The 20,772-nt window shown below is 35.3% G+C and overlaps 3 protein-coding genes across 5 annotated transcripts; all 3 read left to right on the top strand.

Annotated features, from left to right (window-relative positions):
- Nucleotides 1–270: 270 nt before the first annotated feature.
- Nucleotides 271–5,346, top strand: LOC122277475 (solute carrier family 40 member 2-like). 2 transcript variants are annotated; one of them, XM_043087454.1, is made up of 8 exons: nt 271–677; nt 1,295–1,445; nt 2,281–2,477; nt 2,919–3,392; nt 3,645–3,816; nt 4,042–4,179; nt 4,364–4,474; nt 4,979–5,346. In XM_043087454.1, the coding sequence occupies exons 1-8, from the start codon at nt 505–507 to the stop codon at nt 5,150–5,152; spliced, it is 1,590 nt and encodes a 529-aa protein (XP_042943388.1). In that variant the 5' UTR covers nt 271–504; the 3' UTR covers nt 5,153–5,346. The 2 variants fall into 2 exon arrangements, with proteins under 2 accessions (XP_042943388.1, XP_042943389.1); XM_043087455.1 differs by lacking the exon at nt 271–677 and adding an exon at nt 897–1,215.
- Nucleotides 5,347–8,718: 3,372 nt separating this feature from the next.
- Nucleotides 8,719–12,973, top strand: LOC122277169 (F-box/LRR-repeat protein 3). Of its 2 annotated transcripts, XM_043087064.1 has the most exons (8): nt 8,719–9,587; nt 9,856–9,981; nt 10,392–10,496; nt 10,602–10,992; nt 11,079–11,208; nt 11,356–11,647; nt 11,753–12,004; nt 12,535–12,973. In XM_043087064.1, the coding sequence occupies exons 1-8, from the start codon at nt 8,946–8,948 to the stop codon at nt 12,589–12,591; spliced, it is 1,995 nt and encodes a 664-aa protein (XP_042942998.1). In that variant the 5' UTR covers nt 8,719–8,945; the 3' UTR covers nt 12,592–12,973. The 2 variants fall into 2 exon arrangements, with proteins under 2 accessions (XP_042942998.1, XP_042942999.1); XM_043087065.1 differs by lacking the exon at nt 10,392–10,496.
- A 1,518-nt stretch (nt 12,974–14,491) lies between these two features.
- On the top strand, nt 14,492–18,223 carry LOC122275049 (probable WRKY transcription factor 33). The gene is made up of 5 exons (XM_043083979.1): nt 14,492–14,818; nt 14,931–15,116; nt 16,380–17,014; nt 17,102–17,263; nt 17,467–18,223. Exons 1-5 carry the CDS (start codon nt 14,594–14,596, stop codon nt 17,897–17,899), a joined length of 1,641 nt encoding a protein of 546 aa, XP_042939913.1. The 5' UTR covers nt 14,492–14,593; the 3' UTR covers nt 17,900–18,223.
- Nucleotides 18,224–20,772: the final 2,549 nt, after the last annotated feature.

Genomic DNA, 20,772 nt, shown 5'->3' with positions numbered 1-20,772 from the left:
CTTTAATGTTTTGTTGTTTTCAGCTGTTGTAAAGGCACTTCCCTTTATTATTTATAATTTTTATTTTTATTTTTATTTTATAAAAAAAGTCCACCCGGAAATATCTTCTTAATAGTATTATTTTTCAAAATCAAATAAAATAATATACTCTCCTATTTTATATGTTAATTATAAAAAGAAATTGCAAAGATAATTATGTTGTATGCATGCGTCATGCATGTATCAGTTCATATAAATTAACATATATACTTTTGACTATGTGCAAAGACGAGGGGCGCCCTTGCTGATTAGGTGGCCGAATAGCTATGAGTTGTAGATGGATTGCATCGTCTGAACTTCTTTAACTCATACGAATTTAGCCGCTGCTTTGATGATGATATCATCATCGTCGTTATCATGATAATCAAAATAGAGCTCATGATATACAACTCACATTCATGATCTCCATCGCCGCCATAATTGTAGTTTGTCATAATAATAATATCCATAGAAGGACATTGACAAATGAACATAATCCGAGGTAGAAAGAAAGAGTCTGCTGAGATAGAAGAAGCGATGATGCGAGAGCCGCTTCTTGGCCAGCAAGATCAACAACCCTCTTCTCAAGACGATTCTCTTCCTAATTCTCTTTTAACGTACTTGTACGTTGGTCACTTTTTGGCCAGATGGGGAGCCAGGTTTGTCTCTTCCACCATGACCATTGATCAGTTTACATTTTTATTGATTTCGTTGCCTTTTTCTTCCCTCTTTTTTCATTTTTTGCTGAGGTTCATGAATTTGAAGTTATTCATGATATTGATGTGTGGTTAGGTTACCTGTAGGGTTTTTTTTTTTTTACTATTTCGTGTGGCAATCTTTTCGTCTATAAGGTTTAATAATTACATCATAAAGTATACTGATTATTTTCTCTTTTATTTTCCCAAAAGTGTAGATTCTTTTTAAAGTCTGAGTGGGTTTTACAGATTAGGCCATTCTAACATTGATTATGCATAGCTTTTGCCCTTTTCCCCTTTATACTAATTAATTTACTGTTCAAAGCGATTTGTCCAAGAAGTCAACCCGAATTTATTTTCCCCCTGTACATTTGTCATAGAGATAAACCTGAATTCATGGATTATAAACCTTATAATCTGTTCGGGCACACTGATTTCATGGATGATGAAGGCCATAGTCTTTTGATACTCTGCCTATCCTTGTTCAACAATGACAAATTGGGTTGCTTTTCACCCCCTGATGCTTCCCCTATATCTTCTGTTTGGGATTAAGTTGTTATTGAGGTCTCTCCTGTTTGCAGGATGTGGGAATTTTCGGTTGGCTTATACATGATCAGCATTTGGCCTGACTCTTTACTCTTTGCTGCTATTTATGGTGTGGTAGAATCTGCCTCTACTGCACTCTTCGGTCCCATTGTCGGACAATGGGTGGATAGGTTGACGTATGTGAAGGTTTGCTCACCATCTGTTATTTGGAAATTTGAAAATAAATTACGATTTGTGATTGCTGAACATGAATAAAACAAAATATTTTGTGCTTGAACAGGCACAGTGAAAAGTGTATATGGATTCTCTTCACCCTCAGCGCAAAATTCCAACTGTATTTAGTGCTTCTTAACAGTTTATAACAAGGACTAACTTCAATAAGGTTATTTGAGATTGATCAAAAAAAAAAAAAATAAGGTTATTTGAGATGGTTTGCAAGTTCCTTTTTGGCATATTTAGTCTGCTTACAATACCTTTCAGACGCTCCTTCCCAGCTCTTTATGTAATTTTGCAGCTCAAGAAAATGTGTTAGTGGATAATTTCTTAGGTGGGGTGGATTATAATATTCAGTGTAATCCTTGATCATCAACGCTCTTCATGATTACTGGGTGGACTTGATTATCAAAGTTCTGAGTGAGAAGGGAGAAAAGTGGGTGGGTCAGAGACAATCTCCAGGTCTTAAGTTTCAATTTATTAATTCATAGCATCTTTAAATTCCACTGATCTCTTCTCAATGCTTCTTAGACACTAGGGTTGAATCCTCTTATCATCCTTGAATAATTTGCTTATCCCTTATAAAATAGAATTTTAACCAAAGAAACAGAACAAATAAGCCATATAAGCTTTCCATTTGATTTGCTTGAACGAACTTGTCTTTGTCTAAGGAATTTGACACGAAGAAACTAACACTCAATACTTTAAACTTGGTGATTTATATGGCTTTATACAAATACGCAGGTTGAATTATCTGTTAGTAAAAATCTTTAATATATAAAGTTCTGTCTTAATTTTCTATTGGCAGGTTCTCCGACTTTGGTTGGTAGCGCAGAATCTCTCTTTCATAATTGCTGGAGCTACAGTGATAGCATTAGTGGAATTCTCAACCTTGAAGTCCTCGAATTTTACCGCATTCATCTCACTTGTGGTACTAACCAACATCTCTGGAGCAGTTGCAGTGCTTTCAACTCTTGCTGGTACCATTTTGATTGAAAGGGAATGGTAATTGCATATAGGCTTTAAAGTACAAAATTATTTGAGAATTACTAGTGTCAAAAGAGACTATTGTGTAACTCTAGTTGAAATGTGTATCACTGCTGGTGATCAGAATTTGATTTTATATCATTTAAATTTTACTTTCAATGGTATGCCAGTTTAAAACCTTCTCCTTTTTTTGGAATCCTCATTAAGCTTGCATCTGTATACTGAATTGATTGCCTGTTGTGAGGATGAAGGAAAAAGTAAAAATAGGTTCACCATTTTACATCAACCAATCCATCCCATTTTATCCATTTTATTGTTGATAATTTGATGTTACATCTCTGTTATCTTTTTGTTTTTTTGAAGTTTTTTCTTTTTGGCTACTGAACACACAAGAAATTAGTCATGTTGCAAAAGGCTCATACCTCTATAGTGATTAAACTATATATTTCCAATGTACAGGGTGGTCGTGATATCAGAAGGTCATCCTCCAGAAAATTTGACTAAGATCAACTCAATTATCAGACGAATTGATTTAATAAGCAAGCTATTTGCTCCTGTTATAACTGGCTTCATTATCAGCTTCGTATCGCTAACAGCATCTGCTTTGACTTTGGCACTCTGGAATGCTATATCTGTTTGGGTAGAATATTGGCTTTTTATCTCTGTATATAATGGGATACCAGCTTTAGGTGAAAGCAGCCAAAGGAGGATCTCAAGACTTTCCTCAAGTGTTGTGGGAGAGAGTTCATCAACTTCCCAGGAGAAGGAAAGCATGCTTTCTCATGATGAAGGCAATTCTGCATTAACACAAAAAACCTGGAAAATGAATATATTTGAATGGGTCCCTTGGTTGGATGCATGGAAAGTTTATTTGCAACAAGATGTTGTGCTCCCTGGAGTGGCTCTGGCCCTGTTATATTTCACCGTCCTCAGGTGATAACCCATCAGCAACTTCTACATGAATATATTTACAAATAACTATGTTGTGGGATTTTTTTGGAAGCAAGTTCAAGGAAATATACAACTTTCCTGCTTTAATTTTTTCTTCAAATTGCTGTCAAATATACCTTACGGCATATAAAAGTTCCTCTTTCGAGTCTCATGTATATTTTTATCATTGTGTCCTAAGGCTTAGGTTCTGGATCTTAAGTATTGAATAAACACTAACTGATTTTAACTTTGCAGCTTTGGGACTTTGATGACAGCTGCTTTAGAATGGGAAGGTGTACCTGCATTTGTTATTGGGATAGGACGCGGAATAAGTGCCATGATTGGAATAGGTGCAACATTTGTGTACCCAGTCATACAGAGTCGGATTTCAACACTTAGAACTGGACTCTGGTCTATATGGTCTCAGGTAAAAACTTCAGTAGGGAAATCGACAGGTCCTTCAATAGTTAGAAAATACATTTGCTATTATTAATTATATTTAAATAACATGCCCGTGTAATCAGCACCTACATTCCATTTTAAAATAGCGACTATTTCAAAAAGTTTCAGTTATATCATAGGCCATTTCTTTGTTGTAGTTACTTCCCATTTGACCTTTGAGTTTTAAGGTGTTCCTGTAATTTTCACGCAGTGGATCTTCCTCCTAATATGTGTTGCCTCAATATTGGTCCATAAAAGCACTTTATCTGCATATTTGCTGATGACTGGCGTAGCAACATCTCGGCTTGGATTGTGGACGTTTGACTTGGCTGTAATCCAACAAATGCAGGTAGGAAAAAAGCCAAAGATAAAGCAAGTACTATACCCCTCATAAAACATTTTCTACATTTCCTCCTCTCGATGAGTTGCCAGTTACTTCTGCATTTTTGTCAACGCTTTTTAACATATCCTGTTATTCTCTTCCTGACAATTTCTACTTAAGTCTTCTCGCTCATTTTCATTTTCCACTGTAGGATCATGTTCCTGAATCTGATCGTTGTGTTGTGGGAGGTGTTCAGAACTCGCTGCAGTCTACTCTGGATTTGATGTCTTATGTCATGGGAATCATTATCTCGAATCCAAAGGTGACCTTAATTAGAATTTAGTTTTGGCTCATTACTTTATAGAATTGCATTAGAAGGGGGCATGGCATGTATGGTCATTTCATGCTTCTCCTCAATAAGCACTTAAAAACATCCTTTCCATCTAAGAGTGCGGGTTGTGTCTGTGTGTGAAATGAGAGAGATTATAACTTGTTTCCTCTGAGTCAGCCAGGCTATTAGTACTGTTGTGAATCTTTTGGCTATTGTGGGATCTGATTTTCTGTCTCTCAGTTTCTCTACAAGGCAATTTATTCATTCTATCAATGTATGTGCAGTGCGCACTGATAATGCTGTACTCGTTTATTAACAAATTTCTCATGTTTTACTATCACATATATATCCAGCACTCTTTTTGATTCTCGGTCCTGGTGGAAATAGGATGTGAGAAGTGTTTCATGTGTATGTTCATTGGACTTTTTGCATTGAAGCTTCCTTGATGCTTGGGATTAACTTTGACTCCATTTGTGTTATTGCCTTGTTTTTCAGGATTTCTGGAAGTTGATTTTGTTATCCTATTTGGTGGTGACATTGGCTGCGTTACTCTATACTTTCTATGTGTACCTTGTCCGGAAACACCTTTTCCACTTTGAGAAGCTGTTTTTGCATATTAAATGGTTGATAGGATCAACTGCAGATTCACATTCAATAAGAAATGTTTAAAGTCTTTTCTCGTGATTACTCTATAAAATCTTGTTCCCTGGAATCATCCCTATGATAGTCAGTCACATAGCAACTGCATTTGCTGGACTATGTATGGATCTTCACTGTCCTCTGTTGAATGATATCTTGTAATTGCAAGGCAATATACAGAAGCTTAATTAAATAAAAGCATCTTGGTCTTTTTGTTTTCTGAAGCTGATATTTTTCTGTTATTTTCTTTTCTTGTCTCTCTTCCTCTGATCTCTGAACAAGTTTTTTCCGGTCAATCTTGTCACGTTGAATCAACTAATGGCTTAGCTATTCTCAAGGTCATCATCCATAAATTCGTTATGCAGGAGTTTCGTGTGTGATGGGATCCACGGTACGTAGATACCAGTTGAATTTTGTTGGATCGGATCCACAGCAAAGCAATATGACAGTTTCTCAACATATCATATAGATAGAGTACATGATCTTTATAAATTTCCACTTGTTATTTTCGTGTACAAATAATAAGAGGAGGAGAGCTGTAAAAGACAGCCATCGAAAACAATGAACCACTGTTTTAATATCTAAGCGTAAAGCCTGACCTCAACATCATGCATGCTCACAGAGGGAGAGGAGAGGAGAGGAGATGTGGGGGCGGGGGGGCGCAGTTACTATGCAGTACTCTCCATCTTACCTTCTCCAAAAACGCAGCCTCAAAGTTATAAAATCATCGGCGCAGTGGTACTGTAGCTGATTTGTTTAATTAGTTTGCCAATTGAACAAAGACCAGAAAACGTCACATTCATATTTGTGTGTGATTCGATTCTACTGTTTTTTCTTTTGCCCAATTTGATTACCATCACAAAATAGACAACCTTACCGTACAGCTTGACAAATATAATTAAAAGGATTAGGTTTAAGATACATTCATATACTGTTTATATAATATAATATCTACTATATATAGCAATAGCTTTGGTCATGTGGCATGTATTATTATAATTTATTATAAATTGACCTTTGATTATTTCCTTTTCAAACTAATAGCTTGGGGAGCCAATCAAAACCCCATTTTTTTAAATGAAATTACATGTCAGGGGAATTTGAACAACTATTAAATTATGTGTAATGCTATACACCATACCACAATCTCACTTGTATCTCACTATATATGATGTGGCATATTTCTCACCTTTTGATAATATAGAAGTATGTAATAAATGATCATTCAATAATAATAAATTTATCACATCTTAATTAATGAGATGAAAGTGAGATGATAGTATGGTATATAGAATCTTCCTTAAATTATATCTTTAAAATTAACTACACAGAAGCTCTTTATAATAAAAAATAATATACTTTTACACAGCTCTTGTGAAACTTCAAAAGTGAATGAGATTAAAAAAAAATGGTATATGAGATTTTAATACGAGAAATATCACATATATAAAAAAAATTATATAAAAGTAAATCTATAAATTAAGGTAATTTTATGTAATTTATTAAATTTATTTTATAATAAAAATAATTTTATAATCTAATATATCATATTAAATTATATTAATTTATAAATTTATTTTTATATAATTATTTTGTGACTAAAATATTCATATTTTAATATTATTTGAAAAGAAGAAATTGGCTCGGATATTATTGCTCATTTATAAATTAGTATAAAAGGAAAGGGTAGATTTTGAAGCCGGTCTTCATTATAAATCGAAATAGAAATAGTCTTTTAACAAATCAACTTTGGCACGTCTTATCGACTTGGAATCTAATGTTGAATGATCAACAACTTGGAAAAAAAAAAAAAAACTAAATATCAACATGGTATTTTTTTGGGTTTTTTTTTTTTTAATTACTAGCTCTTTACTTCTTTTAAGAATCAATAAAAGAGCCTCTGTCTTGCTGCAGGATTGGTGTTTGATAATTGTAAAAATGATTATACGTATATTATTTATTTAATTAGAAGAATATAAAGTTGTTGATATTGCACAGAAAGGATGAACAGTCGACCATCATGTACAGGGGAAATCAATGAGTGCAGGGGAATAGCAGAAGAAGGAGCCAACCAGGCAGGCTGGACCTCCACCAGCACATGAATAAAATCTGATCATATTTTTTGGATGGATTCCATTCCTTTCGCACGTGCCACAGCTACTGCCTACTAAAGAAAAAAAAGATAAAAGAGGAAAAGATGCTCAAAGGACACCTCCCCCACGACACTGTACGCTGCATATCAATCAAGAATAGACACAATTCTCAACACAAAACAGTGACCCAATTGCCAACTCCCCTGGTTACCACCTTATTCATCTTTCATTCTTCCCCCATATCTCTCTACTTGCCCAAACTCCTTTTTTGACTCTCTCTCTCTCAGAATAATGATGGGGAGAGAGAGTGCTTTGCTTTTTCTGCTCTGTCCAATCCGTTCTCATCTGAGTAAGGCTGGTACTACGCTGCTCGTTGGCCCACACCTATAAGTACGGCAGTACCCAACCCGATATCTTTTTTTTTTTTTTCCTAATATTATTCAAATTAAAAGTAGTATTTAAAATTACTTTTTATCTTGATATTATTTGGATGAATTTTTAATATTATTCTGAAAAATAAAGTAAATATAATATTTATATTATTAAAAAAAATCTCATATTATAAATAAAATTGGAAAACTTAATTAGAATAAAAACATTGAAAAATCTCTTCAGATTTATACGAGAGTATAATATAATATATATGTAAGTAATTTTGTCAATACGTTTCGTACAGGTCCGCACTTGAATCTGTCCTTCCTCACATAGTCCTTCCCCATATGAAGTTGGAAAGAAAGCGACTTTTCTCAATGCCAAAAGTACCCTTCCGTCAACGAATCCGCTATACGTTTGTCCTTATCGTCCTTTCCCGTACGGGCTCTTCTTTGTCTCTACTAAATGACGAAAAGACCCCCAAGTTTTCCAAATTCTTTAACATGAAAAGTCGATGACAAATTGGATTTCTAGCTGTCATTAATTTTGACGTATACGTTAATAGAAGACGAGACGACATTAGTTTTTATTAAAAATTATATATATATATATATTAAATATTCTATTAATATGATTAATTATATATTAAAAAATTTGATATAATTAATTACATCAATTAAATATATAAAAAATATATAAAAATTACTATACATATTATTACTCAATTTTTATTGAATGATATATTTTTAGTGTATATTATCAACTTTATAATTTTTTACTCATCATTTCCATCTAATTAATAGGGTAAAAATACAAACCTTAAAATTTAAAATTTTAACTGAGATGGCCCAAATAGCTCAAATCCTATATAATTAGGGTATAAAATAAATCCCAAATTTTGCTCTTAAGAAAGATTTGGGATAAATATATATTATTAGATTCTCAAAATATAAAAATTAAACCTCATAAATTATTATATAATATAATATAATATAAACAGAAGAACTGTCCGTAAACACGGGGGTATTATAGTCTATCGAGTGAAAAAGGAATGCAATCAAAGGAAGATGGAAGTAGGGTCCATAAAGGATAACAACGTAATTTGGATATATTCCTTCTTCCTCAGTCCCTCGTTCCCTCGCTCACAATTCTACCATAACCAAACCAAACCAAAAAACAGAAGAAAAAAAAAACCCATAATATCTGTGAACGGTTAGCTCTCTAGTCCCCAAATCCAACCTATAACCAAATACATAATCGTCTTGATCACCTTTCTTCAAAATCCCCAAAACAAGCATCGTCATCTTCACAACCTTCTCGCACCGAGGAGGAACCAACCCGCTGTTCCTCGTAAAATCATGAAGAAACAAAGGTTTCCTCAGGCTCTCAACAGCTACTTCGATCTCCTTTCTGAGGAAATCGTGTTGTCTATCCTTGAATTCCTCGGACCAAACCCGCTTGACAAGAAGTCGTTTTCTTTAGTATGTAAATCTTTCTATGCCATCGAAGCCAGGCACCGTCGAACCTTGAAGCCGCTCCGTTCCGAGCACCTACCCAAGGTCCTGAAAAGGTACCCGCACGTGACCCACATGGATCTCTCTCTGTGCCGGCGGGTCACCGATGGTTCGCTGGCTGTGGTAGCTGGCATGTGCGGGAGCACACTCCGCTCCATCGATCTCTCCCGGTCCAAGTTCTTCACGGGCGCGGGGCTGTTGAGTCTGGCACTGAGGTGCGAGAATCTGGTGGAGATGGACCTGTCGAACGCGACCGAGCTGAGGGACGGGTCGGCGGCGGTTGTGGCGGAGGCGAAGAACCTGGAGAGGCTGTGGATGGGGAGGTGCAAGATGGTGACCGACATAGGGGTTGGATGCATCGCGGTGGGATGTAGGAAGCTGAGGCTATTGAACTTGAAGTGGTGCGTGGGTGTTGGCGATTTGGGTGTCGGCTTGGTTGCTATCAAGTGTAAAGATATTCGTGTTTTGGATCTTTCTTACTTGCCGGTAATTCTTCAACTGCCACTCTTCTTTTTGTTTTGCCATCTTGCATATTATTCTGTCTTGTACGCGTGCTTGTGTGTTTATTTGGAATGAATTGAAGGGGTGCTATTTATTCGAGGGGGGAAATGAATAAATATAGCGATGGTCTTTGTTCAATTCGAGTTTATTCGTATTAATGATGTCAATTTGGGCTGAAGACGATTAGGCCGTTAGGTCTTGTACTGTTGGAATGTGTTTTGGATTATTATTGATCGGTTTTGATGTCTTGCAGATCACCGATAAATGTTTACCATCCATTTTAAATCTGCAACATCTCGAAGATTTGACATTAGAAGGATGCTTTGGTATTGATGACAACAACCTTGCAGTCCTTAAGCACGGGTGCAAGTCGCTAAAGGTATTTTATTTATTCATGGTTAGTTGGTGTCCTTTATTCTTATCTCTTTTCTTGTATCAATAACAAAGATATCATAATCAGAAATGTGTTTCTTAAAAAATTGTATGGGTATGAGGTCGTAGAATATAAATTTAATGCTACTTGTAGTTTTGTCCCCTTTTATCGATCCACGTTTTGCAATCTTTCAAGGTGCATTTTAAGGAGCAGAGTTTGCAGTATAATCTACATGGTGTTATAAATATAAGTACATGTGTATTGTATAATATTTATCAATATATATGATCTCAATGAAACAAAAATCCTTTTTAGCCATGGTTTCTACTTCCTACTTTTCAATAAGTTATTTTTGTTTCTTGCGGGGTATCCATTTGACAAGTTCAGTTTCTTTTTTTTTTTTCGTTTTTTTACAGAAACTTGATATGTCAAGTTGTCAGAGGATTACTCCTGTTGGCTTGTCTTCTGTATTCAGTTGTACTAGATGTCTAGAACAAGTTACTTTAGCATATGGTTCCTCTGTAAGTCTGTACACTTCTCTCTGTCTTTCTGGCAGCTAAAGCTTTTTTTTTTTTTTTTTTTAAATCTTGTCTCGTTATTGACTATTTCATGGTGGTGGTATTTAGGTTAATCTTGATCTTGCTGATAGTTTGAACAAGCTTTCCATGTTGCAATCAATCAAATTAGACGGTTGCTCAGTTACCTGTGATGGACTGAGGGCCATTGGAGATTGGTGTGTATCACTGAGGGATCTCAGCTTAAGTAAATGTTCAGGAGTGACAGATTATGGCCTGTCCTACCTTGTAACAAAACAGAGAGACTTGAAGAAGCTAGACATCACATGTTGTCGTAAGATAACTGATGTATCTATTTCCCACATTGCAAATTCTTGCACAGCTCTTAGATCTCTCAGGATGGAATCATGTATCCTGGTTCCTAGAGAAGCATTTGTCTTAATTGGACGATGCCATTCTATTGAGGAACTTGACTTAACAGATAATGAAATCGATGATGAAGGTTTTTCCCCCTGCTCCTATCTCGTGTAAAACAGTGCTACTCTACCGAGTCAAATACTTATGTTGTTATGTTTGTTCCTTTTACAGGTTTGAAATCCATCTCCACTTGCTACAAACTCTCCAGCTTAAAACTCGGGATTTGTCTAAACATAACTGATGAGGGACTTTCCCATGTTGGCATGTCATGTGCAGGACTTAAGGAGCTGGATTTGTACAGGTTTGTAACTTGTAATCCATGAATTCATTTTGAATTGGTACAATTGTGTCCCCATACCTAGGAAAAATCTTTTCACCAACTTATTTATACATTTCTTGTGATCGAAAACCTTGGTAATTAATTGAATGGATTTACTATTTTGTTCAGGTGCACAGGGATAACTGATTTAGGGATTTTAGCAATTGCTCACGGATGCCCTGGCATCGAGATGATAAACATAGCGTACTGTAAAGAAATTACCGATAGTTCCTTCTTTTCATTCTCAAAATGCTCAAAACTAAACACAATTGAAAGTCGAGGATGTCATATCACATCATTAGGGGTAGCAGCAATTGCTGCAGGATGCAAGCAACTAACCAAGTTAGACATAAAGAAATGTTATGAAGTTGATGATGTGGGGATGATTTCACTTGCTTACTCCTCTCAGAACCTCAAGCAGGCACTCTTCCTCTCTCTCACTTTTATGTTAGGACATAATGAAGACATAATGAATTACGAGAAAATATTAATATCCAGGACTAATGGTTTTTTCCTTTCCATATAGATAAATTTGTCGTATAGCTCAGTTACAGATGTGGGGCTCTTGTCTCTTGCCAGCATCAGCTGCCTACAGAGCTTGACCATTTTGCACTTGAAAGATTTGACAGCCAGGGGGCTGGCAGCCGCCTTATTGGCTTGTGGTGGACTGACAAAAGTGAAGCTCCATGCGTCCTTTAAATCCATGTTACCCAATCAGTTTTTTGAACATTTGGAAGCTCGCGGTTGTGCATTCTACTGGAGAGATAAAGTGTTTGAGGTATGTCTGTTTGCTGTTCATGAGATTCTTTTGGTCAATCAAATGTAGATTATTTTTATTAAATGCTCGTAACATTCTGCAACAGGTGTGTTTTCCTCGAGAAGTACTACATTTTATGGTTTTTAAATGAATTATAGTAATTCTCAAGATTGCAAGTTTGCACATATATGCGATGCCAAGCAATATTAACTTCAACAGAACCGCTCGTTATATGACTGTGTTTGGACAACTATGAAGATTAACAATCATGTGAACGTAGCATATATATTCTCATTTTAAGTTGATCTGCCTTGTTCAATTTCACAAAACATCTCATCTTACTTAATCATTACAACCTTTTCAAATTTCCATATAAAATAAAATAAACAATTCAACTTTTTTAAATCCTAATAGAAAAATAATATTAAAATAATATATTTTAATTATATTTTATTCAACTTTTAACTTTAATCTCAACTCATTTCATCTTATCTTAGAAAACAAACGAGTCTTGATTATGGTATTGAACTTGATTTGCTAATGATTGACAGGCTGAATTAGATGATCCCCAGTGTTGGAAACTAAGATTGGAAGATATGGTGCAATAGGGTTTTCTGAATGTCCTTGAGCTTGCGGTTGAGAAGTACCCATGCAGAAGCTGCCGTCCATAGCTTATTGGAAATCTTCGGCGGCTCTTTGAAGCAAAGGTGTGACAGTCACCAAAAGGCCTAGAAAATATATCGTGTAATTGTTTATCTCTTGGTATCACAACGTTACTAATTCCCCATAAATAATTTTGTCAGAATGTAAGAACCGATTTTGTGTTGTTTGGATTAACTCGAAAGCAGGGTACCTGAGAAAGAAAAAAAAAAAAACAAGGAATTGTATGGAGCAAGTCTTAGCTGCCATTGATCAGGCTAGGCACTCTGTTAAAATTTCCCGGACTCTTTTGGGCCAAAGGGCTTAATATAGTGTACACTGGTTTTGAGATGTGCCTGTTTCCTCGAGCTTCAACTTTCGACGTACCACGAGGGCTTACTACGATTGATCGTGATCCACCATGTTTTTAGTGGCCCATGTAGAAACATTGCCCTTTAAGCAAGCAAGCTTTGTCGCTATCATATATGACCGGGTCACAAAAAGCTATTCAACAGGAGTAGGTTAGAAAAAATTAAATAAAAATAACATGTGCAGTACTAGGTCTCACCGGGAGTCAAGCAAGGATGCTGGGCGGATATAGGCTCCCTTTGGATACTGATGTCTGATACTGAGTGTATCTTAGATAATTCGGAAATAATAGTGGGAATAGAATAGAAGTAAATAATTTGTAAATAATAGTGAGCAGTAAGAGAATATTTCTGTTTGCAAACAGGCTCTCAATGTCCAGAATACAAACTAGTACATAATCTTGTCCCCTTTTCTTCAAGTTATTGAAGGCTAGACCAAGGGTTTGTGGTCTGCTAGACCAATTCAAGTTATGGGTGAACAGGAACCTGCCGTAGGAGTCAGAAACTGGCCAAAACCAGTGAAGAACCAGTTAACCGGCGGCAGAAAATAGATTAAATTGATGTTGGCCGATTCACAGGTGCAAACCGCCAAACCAGCTGATTAAATAAATATATATTTATATATATACCGTAATTAAAACGATGTTGCTCACTTAAGTTTAAGTGAAATAACGTTGTTTTATACATAAAGTGTACGGAAAAAAAAAAAAAATACAAGTGAAATGATACCGTTTGATCTTAACATATTTATAAAAAAAGTGAGAGAGACGCCATTTGATTCTAAACCAAATGACCTTGTCTCGATTTGAGATCGTCTTCTTCCCTTTCCTCTTTTTTTTTCAATTCTCAATTTCTCTCATTATCTTTTGTCTCTCTCTACTCTCATATAAATCTCATCAGAGATCGAGAATTGATCAAGAACATTTAGAGTTGATACAACGGGTTTCTCCTCTCCATCGACTAGTACAATCGATTGTTCCATGCAAATCCCCTCTATCGATCAGAGTTGGTTTTGATAAAAAAAATCATGCTGAATGGGTCAGTTTTTACCTCTAGTTCAAGTCGCAGCCTCATTTTGACGGTAATCACATTTAACCATGACAGGTCATCAAAAAATCTCTCTAATAAAATTCTAATTTCCAGAAGTAAAAATAGTCAGATTTTGGGCTTTGACTGAAAGTATTTCAATCGACGGGCTAAGGTTAAATAAGGCGGCCCAATAAATAATGACAATGGATTCATATCATCCTTATAACCGAGCAAATGGCAAGCAGATACACGAACACGTGGCCAGACCCATGATGCAGCCTTAGCCGCCTACAATCTACATTTGCGACCGAGTCTAGTCAAACCCACAAGCTTTGACTGGCTGGTAATGGTTTTCAACGGTCAAACTTCTTTACTTTCTTCGAAGATGCATGGGGTGTGGTGTTTCTTTAGCAAAAATGAGAAAGAAATCCTAACCAAGAAACATATACATGTAACAACCAACCCTTCTTAATCTTGTCTTTTCTCAGACAGTTTCAAACTCCTATAAATTCTGACTCCCATCTTCTTTCTCTCTCTCAAAACTCAGTTCACCTCCATTACTGACCAAAACAACATGGACAGTATAAGCCAAGCTAGGGTGAATAATAATACAGCAGTAAGCTGGGGATATTCTGATAGAAATGGCAGTGGTGAAATACCGAAGTTCAGATCATTCCCACCTTCTTCATTGCCTCTATCCCCTCCTCTAGTTTCTCCCTCTTCTTATCTAGCTATCCCAACTGGTTTAAGCCCAACTGATTTCTTGAACTCGCCTCTGTTTTCTTCCATTAATTATGCTGTGAGTTTTGAGCTAAAAATTCGTGCTTAGTTATGACTAGGTTGTATCATACATGATATATATATATATATATATCCTGATTCCTTAACTGAATGATGGGTCTTTATTGCAGAATCTGCCATCTCCGACTACTGGGGCTTTTACTGGTCAAGCATTCAACTACGTGAGCGATTCTGCTAATCACAACCAGCAGCTAGGAATGAAGGAGGAAGACAAATTTAGTTCTGATTTCTCTTTTCAACCAGAAACAAAGCCTGCTGCAATATCATCATCCATCTTCCAGTCTTCTTTCGCAGTGGTATGTGACATAACATAAATTCATTTCAATTTGATTCTTTTTTTTTTTATTTTTTATTTTTTTTATCTTAAGGGGGGGATTTTAGAACAACCTTTGACTTTTATTTTTCACCTGTTCTTTTATTATTTTTCTGCTCGAACACCACGAATTTCTTCCATTTGTTAATTCAGGAAGGCGACAAAAATGACAAAGTGACGCTGTTTATACATACACAAATTGAAAAGTGCTATTAATATCGCCATCAATTGAAATCTGGAATCCGTTCTGTTGCGCGTATATCAGGTTATTGAGGCAACTTTTAGATTGTCCAGGCGTCACGGCTCACGACTATAAAAACTTCGTATAGAGCGGGTTATGAATTTACGATCAGACGAATGGACTCGGTCAATCTTTTCGGCTGTTAAAAAGGCTAGAAGTTCTTGTCGCGATAGCATCGTACGAAACGAATCTCCCAACTGACGTTAGGGAAAGTATTTTTTAAGGCGACTTTTAGTTTGTTGTCACAGGGATAGATTATATTCGTAACGAACTTAAAGCTTCATTACAATTTTTATATTTCACTCGATCTATGAAGTTCTAACGACGACGCAGGTTTCCTCGTGATTCACTATTTTCAAGGCCACATCTCTGCTTGATAGCCCATTTGAGAATTGAGATGGACTTTTTTTTTTGTTTTTTAACAAATTGTTATTTTTCAAATTTTACACGTTAAAATCTTATAAAAAAAAACTATTCATTATTTATTTTTTTATTATTTTTTCGTTATTTTATGACGTGATATTAAATAATTAGAAACTATTTATTATATTATATGCACGTTACCTAATTTTTATCATGTTGTGCTAATGTGTTATTATCTATCAATTTTAATTTTTTTATTTGAAAAATAAAAGTTGATCCAATGGTTTATAGGCAAGAATAAGTTGGATGATCAGAACGTAATATATATTGTAATTCTATAAAAGAAAAAACATTATTTACATCATTACATGTCGCATGTGGAGTTTTGCTATTCTTTTATCGAAAACAGAAGCAAACTTTATTTCTTGTCAATATGTTATATTCATGATGGAAATTCATCTTTGTTTCTAGTCGAGTGTTTCATATCCATGAAAAGACAACATGGATTACAGGAAATTCATCTTTGTTTCTTGTCGAGTATGACACTAAACAAGTTTACCAACTGTTTCAAATCCTTCTATGCATTCATGATGGAAATTCATTTTTGTTTCTTGAGAACTAAACACGATTCTCCTTGAACAGGAGGAATCCATGAAAAGACAACAGGAAGCTGCATGGAATTTCAACAAACCTACCAATCAAACTGAATTTTCATTGGAGAAGGTTGAAGTAAAATCAGAGTTTGCACCCATGACGAGCTTCGGAACTTCAGAAATGGCTACAACCCAAGAAAAAATGCAGAGTAGTTCCGTTCCTTTGTCCAGCCACGATCAATATACTCGACCACCTCAATATATCAGAGAGCAAAGGAAAACAGATGATGGATACAACTGGAGGAAATATGGACAAAAAAACGTGAAAGGAAGTGAAAACCCGCGTAGTTATTACAAGTGCTCGTTTCGAGGCTGTCCCATGAAGAAAAAAGTTGAGACATCTTTGGATGGACAGATTACTGAAATAGTATACAAAGGAAGCCATAATCATCCCAAGCCTCAGTCCAATAGGAGATCATCTTCTCAATCAATTCAACCTTCATCCTGCACCAATATGGGAATTCCTGATCATTCAGCTGTAACAGTTGGAAATACACAAATGGAGTCTGTCACAGCACGGGAGGATTCTTCAGTCTCAGTTGGAGAGGACGAGTTTGATCAAAGATCTCCAACGAGTAATTCGGCAGGAGATGAGGATGAGAATGAGCCTGAGGCCAAAAGATGGTAATTAGTCTGTTGGTCTTGAATTTGTTTTTGAAGATTAAGTTTTGGATTCTGTTCTACAGGATACTAATGATCTCTATTTTGCAGGAAGAGAGAAAATGAAAACGAGGGGCTTTCAGCTTCTGGGAGTAGGACTGTGAGAGAACCTAGAGTTGTAGTTCAAACAACAAGTGAAATTGATATTCTTGATGATGGGTACAGATGGAGGAAATATGGACAGAAAGTAGTCAAGGGGAATCCAAATCCAAGGTACATATTGAACTGCTACGATCTTCTGCGCCTGACATGAAAAAATTTGATTTGCAATAGAAGTTAAACTCCACTGTCAGCTTGCAAATAGAGTTCTTCTTTAAAGGATTTCCATAAGCTTGTTGATCATTTCATGATGGTTTTAAAAGGGAACTGTTTGAACTTGGCTGCTAACTCTGAAATCTGTCTCTCTTTATCTGTAGGAGCTACTACAAATGTACATTCATAGGCTGTCCAGTGAGGAAACATGTTGAGAGAGCATCTCAAGACATGAGGGCAGTGATCACCACTTATGAAGGGAAACACAATCATGATGTTCCGGCAGCTCGGGGCAGTGGCAATTATGCTGTGAATAGACCTCAACCCAACGCCAATAGCAGCAGCTACGTACCCATGCCAATAAGACCCTCAGCCATGGCCAACCAAATTAACCAGACTAGTTACTCCGATTCTTTCCAGAATTCAAGGTTGCCAGCATCTGCAAGTCAATCACCATATACCATACAAATGTTGCAGGGCCAAGGAGGGGTCCCATTTTCAGGTTACACAAACCAAAATCAAGCCTACACGGATCAAACACAACGCTCGGAAGGACGAAACACGTTCCTCGACTCATTCTTTCCTGAGGATTACTAACTTTGGAACAGGAAGAAAGCAGACCAACCAATTCAATTTGTTTTTATTTTTTAAATTTTTTTTAGGACTATTCTCTTAGAGGATTAGCTGTGTAAAATTAGGGACTGGAATAAGCAAGAGTTAAGTTGCATTTCCACTTTTTTATAGCGATTTGAGGACAATTTTTTTTAAGCTTTAGAAAGTTCCACATATTGGTTGATTTTGTAAAAGAAGAACAGAGAAAACAAAGGATGAATGATCATATAGGTTCTTTAACTTGTACGCACCTTAGAAGAATTCTTTTGGTTACTTCCCTTAAAACTTCAATCTACTTTTCTTTCTTTCTCTGCTATTTTTCTTTCTTTCTTTCTCTGCTATTTTTTACAATCCATCGGTTTTCAGCATTTCAGACAAAATTGTTTCTGATGCTATCTTCATATTTTCCCACCAACTTGATCATATAAACGCAATGAAGATTTCTCAAGAACTTGAGCTGAATTTCCAAACATAACCATCTAATATAACTAATAAAGGAGCGCTCACAGTGAACACATATTTCTCTTGTTAGATGGTCTTGAACCTCTCTCAATTCCACAAGCTAGTGCAATTGGTGAGATTTTTCATCACACTTATAAAGTGACCACTAGCGCATTCCACAACCGATGTGAGACAACCCCAACAATCTCCCCCTCATATATCAGGCTCTAGGTCGGAGCAGCGACAACCCATTTCTCCTATGGATTGTTGGGCTGAAACTGCTGATAAAACTAGACTATGATATTAGTGTTGAGTGGTCTTGAGCCTCGTCAACCTCAAAAACTAACTCAAGAGGTAATGTTTTCATTCATACTTATTATAAACTAACCACCAACTACTTCCACAACCAATGTGAGACAACCCTAACACCTCTTTCATAAATTTGTATGCCTAATCACTATAGAAAATTGCATCACCTTTCACTATGTCTCCTGATCTAATTTTTCCACCATTTGGTGCCCATCCATTGTAGGTATTAGGGGTGTAAATATAAACCAGAAAACCGGTCCGGATCGGTTGGTTCGGTCTAGCTTTCAATCGATACGGTCTGTAATCGGTATTTTCATTTTAAAAAGTGATCAAATCCGGTCCAAAATTAGTTTTACGTTTTCCAACACCAACTAGACCAAACCGGTTCACATATTATATATATTTGATTAATTTTTAATATTATATATAATAGATTTTATATTATATATAAATTTTTATTTATAATATATATAATTATGTATAAAATAATATATTATAATTTATAACATAATATTTTAATCTTAAACATAAATATTTATTTGATCATATGTTTTAAATATAATATATATTAAATACATTTTATTGCCTAATAAATTTTCAAAATATTTCATTTGATAGATATATTAGCAATACTAATATACTTAATATATTAAAACCAAAAATTCAAACCGGAACCGGTAAAACTAGAAGTATCGGTTTCGGGATAATCAATGCGTAATCGATTTTAAAAAATGCAATACCAGTATTACCATTTCAGTCTTATATTTTGTCCAATACCGTACCCGTTACACCCTTAGTAGGTATCCATCATTTGATTGCAATTGATAAGAATATTAAATTTGTTTGACACCAACATTAAATTTTATTTAAATTGGTTATATATAATCATTTTGATGTATATGAATGAAAAAAATATTATAAATAAAGTATTTTAATCATTATCAAAATGACCTTTTCAGTTATTTTAACATACTTGACGAAGTTTATAGTATTTAATATAAAAAATAAATGGCATGGTATCAATAAGAACAAAGCTCTATACTCTTATCCATTTATTCAAATAAATGACTCTTGGAAATGAAATAATCTTTTATTTTAAACAGATAATTTTTATTTATTTTTAAATCAACGTCATAACATTTCATATTTCATGAAATAGGATACATACAAAGTTTGTCCTTGATTACATAATAACGAATACAATCTGATCCTTCCTCCATCCATATCTTCTCTACATCATCAAGCAGTGCATATTTTGCCAATTTGTTAACAACCATGCTAGCTTCTCTATATACAAATTAGACTTTCCATGATGTATTGTAGTAAAGAATTCTTCTAATATCTTCATAAACTAGTTCATTCCAAGCCCAGGTCTCATTTGTTGTAGTTACAGCTTTAACTACAACCCGTGCATTACCTTCAAAAAACATATTTCTAAAATCCAACTCAGCATACACCTCCATAGCTCTTCTAAGCGCCATAGCCTCTACTATAACAACCTTTAAAATATGCTCCAGTTTTGCACAAAGACACATTTAAATTTTCCCTTCAAAATCCCTAGCCATAACTCCAGTCCCAATTCTTTTGGATTGTGAATCCTTAGCTGCATCCCAATTCACTTTGCTTACATGCTTATCTGGTCTACACTAACTACTAATACTTTAGTTAATTCTTTGTACCATCTAGTCTCCCGAGATGTTAACTTGTGCATTCTTAAAGTCTTCTAATCCTTGTTGAGCAACAAGAAAACACTTACTGAGGTGCTTTAAATTTATTCTCAAAGAGAAACACATTCCTTCTATACCAGATTCTTTTCATAACAAAAACCACTAGATCCATTGGTCATTTTGCAAGTTAATTAGCAGTTTTCTTCCATAACTCTAGGAAGTTACTGAAATTTACAGACCATTTATGTACAAGACTTTGATTTACAGACCACATGTCAGTAGCTGTTGGGAAGTTCCATAGCATATGACAAATTTTCTTTTCCTCCAATTCCCATATGGTGCATAATTGTGAAGTGATAATATCATGTTTATTCGTCAAATTCCGTCTAATAGGAAGAATTTTGTGACAGACTTTCCATATGAACATTTTAGCACTACTTG

Source organism: Carya illinoinensis, chromosome 9 (genome assembly GCF_018687715.1).
Source record: "Carya illinoinensis cultivar Pawnee chromosome 9, C.illinoinensisPawnee_v1, whole genome shotgun sequence".
NCBI classification, from domain to species: domain Eukaryota; kingdom Viridiplantae; phylum Streptophyta; class Magnoliopsida; order Fagales; family Juglandaceae; genus Carya; species Carya illinoinensis.
Note: the sequence above shows the minus strand (reverse complement) of the source record. Positions and strands in the feature narration are given on the sequence as shown.

Excerpts from the sequence above, each read along its gene's own strand:
- LOC122277475 (XM_043087454.1), top strand. The coding sequence starts at position 505 with ATGAACATAATCCGAGGTAGAAAGAAAGAGTCTGCTGAGATAGAAGAA. Across the intron at positions 3,817-4,041 it reads TCTGGTCTATATGGTCTCAG|TGGATCTTCCTCCTAATATG; the intron begins GTAAAAACTTCA and ends ATTTTCACGCAG. Across the intron at positions 4,475-4,978 it reads TCATTATCTCGAATCCAAAG|GATTTCTGGAAGTTGATTTT; the intron begins GTGACCTTAATT and ends CTTGTTTTTCAG.
- LOC122277169 (XM_043087064.1), top strand. The coding sequence starts at position 8,946 with ATGAAGAAACAAAGGTTTCCTCAGGCTCTCAACAGCTACTTCGATCTC. Across the intron at positions 9,588-9,855 it reads TGGATCTTTCTTACTTGCCG|ATCACCGATAAATGTTTACC; the intron begins GTAATTCTTCAA and ends GATGTCTTGCAG. Across the intron at positions 11,648-11,752 it reads CCTCTCAGAACCTCAAGCAG|ATAAATTTGTCGTATAGCTC; the intron begins GCACTCTTCCTC and ends CTTTCCATATAG.
- LOC122275049 (XM_043083979.1), top strand. The coding sequence starts at position 14,594 with ATGGACAGTATAAGCCAAGCTAGGGTGAATAATAATACAGCAGTAAGC. Across the intron at positions 14,819-14,930 it reads TTTCTTCCATTAATTATGCT|AATCTGCCATCTCCGACTAC; the intron begins GTGAGTTTTGAG and ends TCTTTATTGCAG. Across the intron at positions 15,117-16,379 it reads TCCAGTCTTCTTTCGCAGTG|GAGGAATCCATGAAAAGACA; the intron begins GTATGTGACATA and ends CTCCTTGAACAG.